Here is an 8513-nt window from a genome sequence, read left to right as displayed (position 1 = left end):
TATAAAGATGGACGTGGGTCTGCTATGGTGAAAGTACGTCTTAACATGGACAACAAAAAGATCACAGAGTTATTTCTTGAGATAAAACAGACTACATGCCATAAACGAAAGAGCAGGTCAGATGCACTCGTCTTTCACAGCAACTATCTGAATGTTCATTGGCAGATTAAATATGACTGTCTTTAGGCAGGGGTGGAATATATTACATAGTATATTGTGTATAAGAAGAAGTGGACTGCAAATTGATAAGCTGCATGGTTTGGTTTGATAATAGGTTTAATGGGTCAAGGTCTGATGTCACAGGAACTGAGTGTTTCTTTACTTCCTCTGCAGCTTCTTTTGCTGCTGTAGACAAATACCAACAAACAACATACAACTGCAAAGTGTATATCTCCCCTTACCTTAGTCTTAAAGTGCATATTTATGTCTTACTCTTTCTATAGTTATTGTTGTTCTTTTGCACTGAATGAACTGGTGCCTCATCATCTCGTCTCTCTATACAGGGAGTGCAGAATTATTAAACAAATGAGTATTTTGTCCACATCATCCTCTTCATGCATGTTGTCTTACTCCAAGCTGTATAGGCTCGAAAGCCTACTACCAATTAAGCATATTAGGTGATGTGCATCTCTGTAATGAGAAGGGGTGTGGTCTAATGACATCAACACCCTATATCAGGTGTGCATAATTATTAGGCAACGTCCTTTCCTTTGGCAAAATGGGTCAAAAGAAGGACTTGACAGGGCTCAGAAAAGTCAAAAATAGTGAGATATCTTGCAGAGGGATGCAGCAGTCTCAAAATTGCAAAGCTTCTGAAGCGTGATCATCGAACAATCAAGCGTTTCATTCAAAATAGTCAACAGGGTCGCAAGAAGCGTGTGGAAAAACCAAGGCGCAAAATAACTGCCCATGAACTGAGAAAAGTCAAGCGTGCAGCTGCCAAGATGCCACTTGCCACCAGTTTGGCCATATTTCAGAGCTGCAACATCACTGGAGTGCCCAAAAGCACAAGGTGTGCAATACTCAGAGACATGGCCAAGGTAAGAAAGGCTGAAAGACGACCACCACTGAACAAGACACACAAGCTGAAACGTCAAGACTGGGCCAAGAAATATCTCAAGACTGGTTTTTCTAAGGTTTTATGGACTGATGAAATGAGAGTGAGTCTTGATGGGCCAGATGGATGGGCCCGTGGCTGGATTGGTAAAGGGCAGAGAGCTCCAGTCCGACTCAGACGCCAGCAAGGTGGAGGTGGAGTACTGGTTTGGGCTGGTATCATCAAAGATGAGCTTGTGGGGCCTTTTCGGGTTGAGGATGGAGTCAAGCTCAACTCCCAGTCCTACTGCCAGTTTCTGGAAGACACCTTCTTCAAGCAGTGGTACAGGAAGAAGTCTGCATCCTTCAAGAAAAACATGATTTTCATGCAGGACAATGCTCCATCACACGCGTCCAAGTACTCCACAGCGTGGCTGGCAAGAAAGGGTATAAAAGAAGAAAAACTAATGACATGGCCTCCTTGTTCACCTGATCTGAACCCCATTGAGAACCTGTGGTCCATCATCAAATGTGAGATTTACAAGGAGGGAAAACAGTACACCTCTCTGAACAGTGTCTGGGAGGCTGTGGTTGCTGCTGCACGCAATGTTGATGGTGAACAGATCAAAACACTGACAGAATCCATGGATGGCAGGCTTTTGAGTGTCCTTGCAAAGAAAGGTGGCTATATTGGTCGCTGATTTGTTTTTGTTTTGTTTTTGAATGTCAGAAATGTATATTTGTGAATGTGGAGATGTTATATTGGTTTCACTGGTAAAAATAAATAATTGAAATGGGTATATATTTGTTTTTTGTTAAGTTGCCTAATAATTATGCACAGTAATAGTCACCTGCACACACAGATATCCCCCTAAAATAGCTAAAACTAAAAACAAACTAAAAACTACTTCCAAAAACATTCAGCTTTGATATTAATGAGTTTTTTGGGTTCATTGAGAACATGGTTGTTGTTCAATAATAAAATTATTTCTCAAAAATACAACTTGCCTAATAATTCTGCACTCCCTGTATACTGTACTGTATATGGCAGAGATGACGATAAAGTTTACTTTGACTGACTCTTCAGGACTTACTGAGTTGATGTTGTTGTGCCTCTGTAGGAGATGGCAAGTCCAGACATGACAGTAAAGACAGAGATGGACAGTCGAGTCCGGTTTCCAGCAGGATGGGGAGGTCATCTGTCAGTCCCACCATGATGCTGACAGGAGGAGGAGGTGAGTCAGAAAGCAACATCACTGACTTCATGTTTAAGGAGTTTAACTATGAAGAGAAGAGAATGGTCTGTTGAACATTGTGTCAGTGTGTCTTGAGAGAGAGAGATGTTTTTTACAGTTGTAGCACTCCAACTTCATGCTGCCATTTACAGAAACTTCAAGACAGGTAAAATCAGCTGAAGGACCGTGTTTGCGCTGATATTTTTATGTGCAGCATGTTTTCAGTGTGATAGATTTTGTATGTGCAGCTTGTTCCTGAAAGTAGTGGATGAAGCCCACTTGGTGGGAGTTGTTTAATCAGCCTCAATAAGCAAGCAGAAGAAGACACTCTGCCTGTCATTTGGAGTTATTAAAAGCTATGGAGAAGTTCTCAAAACACAAAAATTAAGATAAAAGTGACATTGGAAAATATAGAGCGATGGAGAGAGTACAACCATGCAGCGATTAAAGCTTGGAAGTACTCACATTACTTTGAGTTTGATTCTGTAAAAAGTGACAGAAACATTAGCGTCTGCAGTGCACTCTGCATGGGAAGAAAACTTCTTTCTACAGCGAAAAATTAAATTTCAAATCTGAGCGTGCAGCGAGCAGGCTGCCACGGGAATGTGACACTCACAGAGAAACCCCCAGATGCCCCCACTGACATGACTGCTGTGGGCAAACCTCCACCCGCCCCACTCCTGCTAAACAGGTGACTATAGAAGTGCTGCTGAATCTTTGATTTTATTTATTTTCGACTGTGTTTTACTTGCATCTATTTGAAAGAGTATAAACACAAAACATTTTATTTTATATGCTGGAATATGCAAAAAATAAGTTTAAATGTTAAAGAATTTCTTCAAGTCAAAGACTGTTGCATATAATTTAATTTTGCTTGATGCATAAAGTTAAAAGATTAAAACTAATGAAACAAGTTTATGAAGAGACTTTTTCATTAGATTCAGTTTGATATGATGGATTATGGAGAAAAAAATAGAATTGGGCTGAAAGGTCTGTTGCCTTACATTACATATTCACGTTGTGTATCATGTTTTTAAAAAGTAACTGAGTAATAAGTTACTAATTACATTTGAAAATAAGTAACCAGTAATGTAACAGGATTGTTTTTTTGGAGAAGTAATAAGTGACTAATTACATTTTTTTTAGTAATTTGAACAACACTGGTCACGAATGGTGCATTGTTTCTGGTTTTTGTACATTATTGCTGGGACAGCAGTTTACATGAAGACATGCTGTTTTGTGGAGAGCTACCAACACGAGCCATGACTCAGGAGAGTTTCCACTGCATTGACAACTACTTATGGGGATTTCATTTTTCTGGCAGTGGGGTAAGGTGTGTCAGCTACTAGCACCTGCTTAACTCTTCTTATTTTACTTCCTGATCCCCACTTTGCTGTTAGACACGTATGTTTGGGGGCCTTTAATAAGTATGACACTGAAAAGATGTCCAAGGTAAGAAGACAAACTGAGAAGAAAACTGCTGCTGAGAGTGGCGCTAGTGCTGCCCTGAACCCGGCGCTTGTCGCCTTGCTTGAACAGCACAGAACAGCCATAGCTGCAGATGTTAAGCCTACATCTTGATGTAATTAATGGTAAGCTGGACAAGATGGACTAAATGTGAAGGGGGAGAGAGGGGGAGAACAAACTTTTCAAAACTAAACTTTCTGACTTGGAGAACAGAAGCAGAGGGCCAAACATTCGTCTGGTGGGTTTGCTGGAATCAGTGGATCTGGGTCCACAGCAAACTGAGTACTGTGGACACAAGCTCCAGTTCTAAATGGACTACAACGCAGACTTCGAAAATCAGCGAGCCCAGTATAAGGATGTTATGGCCGAGTTGTATAGGAGAGGCCTCCAACCTTCCCTATTCTTCCCCGCCATACTTCGGATTACTCTTCCAGATGGAAATAACCGTCAACCGGAGTCAGTTGATGAGGCTACCCGCTTTATTTAATCCTTTGAGGAAGACCAACGCTCTCCATCCTGAGGTGGCTATTGTAGCCGGTCAGTGCACTCACCTTAAATCACCAGTATAATAGGTCAGACTGGTCTGCGCAGCACCCTCGATCTGACTGATACTGTACAGCCGTGCCGTTAGTATAGTATTGTGTTCTTTGCTGTTCATTTTAAGGAAAACTTGTTTGTTGTGTGGTTGCTTTGGTCTTGTTGTGTTTTGTTTCTCTTCTTCATCACCTTTAAATATGGGCCCTGCTTTAAGTTTAGGGGTTAACGTTTAATGGTGCAGGTACAAGGCGTACGTGGTAGTGGTACGGGGGAGTACTTAGCTAGTATGGGAAGCGAGCAGGGGCTTAGGCAGTTGCTGTTCAATGCAACCTGCTGAGGTAATATTGGTGGTTGGTATTGTTTTAGTTCCCTTTACGTTGTGGCATGTTATTGTATTTTATTTCTCGGGTGGGGTTGGTTTTCATGTTTTTTTGTTGTTGTTGTTTTTCGGCTGTAAGTTTGTGAGAAAGATCTGCAGGTTGGATCCATTGTTGCTCACAGATGAACAATTTGTCTTTAATATTTCTTGTAAAATTAAAACGTTACTTAGTGAGAATGGAACACCTGGTATGCCAAACAGGACGGTATGGGAGGCTTTAAAGGCGTTCCTGAGAGGAGAAATAATTTAATTGGCAGCATCTCAAAGACAGTGTGCACAATGGGAGCAGAGGCTTATTTCAGACCAGATTATGAGCATCAACAGGCAGTACGGTCAATCACCATGACCGGCGCAGTACAAAGAACGCCTGAGCTTACAAACCAAACTCACCCTACTTTCAACTCAGCAAGTGGAAGGATGTCTGATTATCAATCAATCAATCAATCAAAGCTTTATTCGCCACATGCAGGGCACATAAATGTCCACAGCACAACATTGTGAAAGACATGACAAGCCACAGGATTGGGTGGGGGGTGAGGAGTAATCCGAAGCGAACACAGCAGCCGCCCTGCATAGCGCTACCATTCCAGCGTGTCACACAGACCTGCCGTGTTCCCCCGCAGGAAACAAGCATCGAAGGCGTTTGGAAAGGGAGGGGGATGAGTGCGTGCTTATCAGTGTAAGTGTATGTGTGTGCGTGTCCATAGTTCAGCTGAGACTGTTACGATTCAATGTTGTCAGTGTTTTGTTTTAGGCGTGACTGTTATGTGTTTCCTGTTTTACTTTGAAGGTCTGTCTTATCTCAGTGTGTTCAGTTTACGCTTCCTTGTCTCGTTAGTTCTGATTTGCCCCAGCTGTGTTTCCCTCCTGTTGTCCATTCCCTGATTGCTCCCTCTATGTATTTAAGCCCTGTGTTTCAGTTTGTCATGGGTCGTGATCTCCCCCTGTGTTGTAAATAGTTTGTTGTATATAGATGTAAATAGTTGTCGATACTGTTTTTACTCGGTAGCTGTAGGGGTGAGAAGCCATTTTTCTTTGGGAACCTTTTCTCCTGTTTTTGGTTAGGGAGGCAGGTAAGACACCTGTAATTTTTGTTTGGGGTTTTCTGTGAAGGTAAGCCAGCTGCATTTCATTTCTAGAGTTTTTGTTTGTTGTTTTGGCCATGCTCACCCTGATGCTTGCTACCTTTTGGGACTCAATAAACTGACTGGCTGTTGTGAAATCCGTGGTAGCTGTTTTTTGTTGGTTCGTCCTCCTTAAGAGCAGGGAGTGGGGGGGCATTTTTCCTTATTTTTATTTTCCTTATGTTGCACGCCAGTTTTCCCTGGGCTGGGGTGTAACAAGACAGTGTCCTTCGCCCTGCCAGGCTAAGTAAACAGTCTTCCAGCCAACCCAGGTGGCCTTGCATGGAATGGGAAGGAACAGACTCAACACAGTCGTTATCAGGGAGTTTTTGTTCGGCTCCAGCCTTGAGCCCACAGCTGGCGCCGAAGGGGTAGCCGCATTATGATGGTAATTTTTCTTTTGCAAACAACTCGTGAGAATTTCAAGCTGTTTTTAACACTCTGACACTGGTCTCTCAATCTCCCGTTAATAGCTGCGAGTTTCTCCGTGATGTTATTAGCCGTTGATTCTGTGGTCTTGTCACTCTTTTTGCTCACATAGCAGATTCTGAGACCTCAGGACCGCAGCCAACTGATCCAAGATGTAATCCAGCTCCACCCAGAGATGTTGTTCTGAGTTGATTCTTTCCTGATGTAATCCAACATACATACGCTCAAAGGTGTTATTCTGAGCATTCACTGCAGTCGTAAGCGCCTCCAAGCTCTTAACCATGCTGCCTTCAGTGAGCCCTTTCTGAGAAGTCGCACCTGTCGTTCCAATCCCAGCAGGCAGCCTTGTGGGGGTTTGAACAGACGGTTCCGCTTTCTTAATTCTCCGATAAGCCAGGGCCAAGCCAGCTCCGATCAGCAAGAACCCTGTTATCATGGTTCCGAATAGGTAGATATCTTCAGCGTCCTCGATCAACAGTCCCGCCAGGCACACGACCCTCTGCCACCCATCCATCGTGTATCCGGCAGGGAAAGTCCCTCCAGGGCACTCGGACTCTCCCGAGCCCAGACTTCTCGTTAAAGGGTGTCAATAGCATTCAGAGACCAGTTGATCAAATCCATAATTCTCTTTTAGGTTTTAAAGAACAGACTGTGAGAGACTGTTCCAGGGAAAGTAATAAAAAACATGAGACAAGACAAGGACATGAGGAGCTAAGCAGGGAAGATAAGGGAGAGGAGAGGAGAAAAGTGCGACCGCCTTCGCTGAGAGCCAAAGAAGAAGGAACAAGAGTGAATTTTACGAACATGGTGGAAAGACTTGTAAGCTTTTGGCTAATCGACTGTGCGACATGAGAGCTAAACAAACCATAACAGGAGTGAGGGCGGATAATGGAGTGATGACTACAGATCAGAAGGCGATTAATGACATTTTCTCTTCATTTTACTCTAAATTATTTACGTCAGAATCTACAGTAGATGTAAAAGATTTGCATGACTTCTTTGACTCCATCGATATGCCTTCGCTTCCTCCAGAAGCCCCCATTTTTCTGGAAGCCCCCATTAAAAAAACAGGAAATTCAGGTGGCAATAGCATCCATGCAATCCAGGAAATCTCCAGGCTCTGATGGATTTTCTACACACTTTAATAATAAAAAAAATTCTCAGACAATTTGGCTCCCTTCCTTTGCCAAGTTTTCACAGAATTGCTTGACTTTGGGGCACTTCCTTCATCATGTTACCAGGCCTGTATAACAGTGTTACAAGGACAAGGACCCAACTGACTGTGCTTCTTATAGACCTATATCTCTGTTAAACACAGATGTTAAAATTCTGTCTAAGCTACTGGCACACAGGCTGGAAAAAATTGCTACAATTTCTCCCGACCAAACTGGCCTTATTAAAAATCAACATTCCTTCTTTAACATACAGCAACTTTTTAATATTATCTATACCCCCAACCATGTTGTGGCTGAATGCTTTATTGCTATGGATGCAGAAAAAGCATTTGATAAGGTGGAGTGGTAGTATTTGTTTTTTACTTTAGAAAGGTTTGGAATGGGCTCCTGGATTAAACTGCTTTACGCTAGTCCCACGGCATAAGGGGTAACTAACTGTCGCTACTCTGACTATTTTGGTGTATGTTGTATGTGAGAGAGTACCACCTTGACCTATCATCACCACTTTGGGTCACCATGGAGTCTTATTCGAGCAGGAAAATTTCTCTACCCACAACTTTGGGCTCATCGCTCCCTCTGGCCCTGCCTTTACTCTAGCCTAGCAATCATAGAGTAGTCCAGCAGTCTTAGAATCTGGACTCAGTTTAGGAAGAGTCTTGGCCTCCGAGCTTTAAAGCAGGGCAATATGGCCAAAAATATTTATCACGATATATATATTTGAAAATTTGCGATAACGATATAACTGACAATATAATTGATGTGAGACAAAATACAACTCCACAACTTTACTAGTGCAAAAAACCCATTTATTTTCACTTAAACAAGCAGCTGTTTTTTATGTGCATTAAAGTTGTATAAAAATTTAACTGTGCAAATGCAAATTCCTTGCTGAGCATAACCATGTATAATATCCACTGAAGTTAAAAAGAGGTGCTTTGCAACATTAAACTGCAGTGTGCCAAATAAAAATAATAATAATAATAACAATAATGGATTGCATTTATATAGCGCTTTTCGGGACCCCTCAAAGCGCTTTACAATACCACTATTCATTCGCTCTCACATTCATACACTGGTGAAGGCAAGCTACAGTTGTAGCCACAGCTGCCCTGGGGCAGACTGACAGAGGCGA

At 42.3% G+C, this 8513-nt stretch overlaps 1 protein-coding gene across 2 annotated transcripts in view; it reads left to right on the top strand.

Moving 5' to 3' along the window:
* Positions 1 to 2156: 2156 nt before the first annotated feature.
* LOC102303742 (neuronal tyrosine-phosphorylated phosphoinositide-3-kinase adapter 2) overlaps positions 2157 to 8513 on the top strand; it is a gene marked incomplete at its 5' end in the record, with an annotated part of 31722 nt that continues 25365 nt past the window's right edge. For both annotated transcript variants that reach the window (XM_005949045.3, XM_014329845.2), the window contains 1 exon segment: positions 2157 to 2270. In XM_005949045.3, the coding sequence (XP_005949107.2) occupies positions 2157 to 2270 (114 nt within the window).

The sequence above is a fragment of the Haplochromis burtoni genome, unplaced genomic scaffold, assembly GCF_018398535.1.
Source record: "Haplochromis burtoni strain Fernald_Lab_line unplaced genomic scaffold, NCSU_Asbu1 Contig_636, whole genome shotgun sequence".
NCBI lineage: Eukaryota > Metazoa > Chordata > Actinopteri > Cichliformes > Cichlidae > Haplochromis > Haplochromis burtoni.
This window is presented reverse-complemented; position numbering and strand designations above follow the sequence as displayed.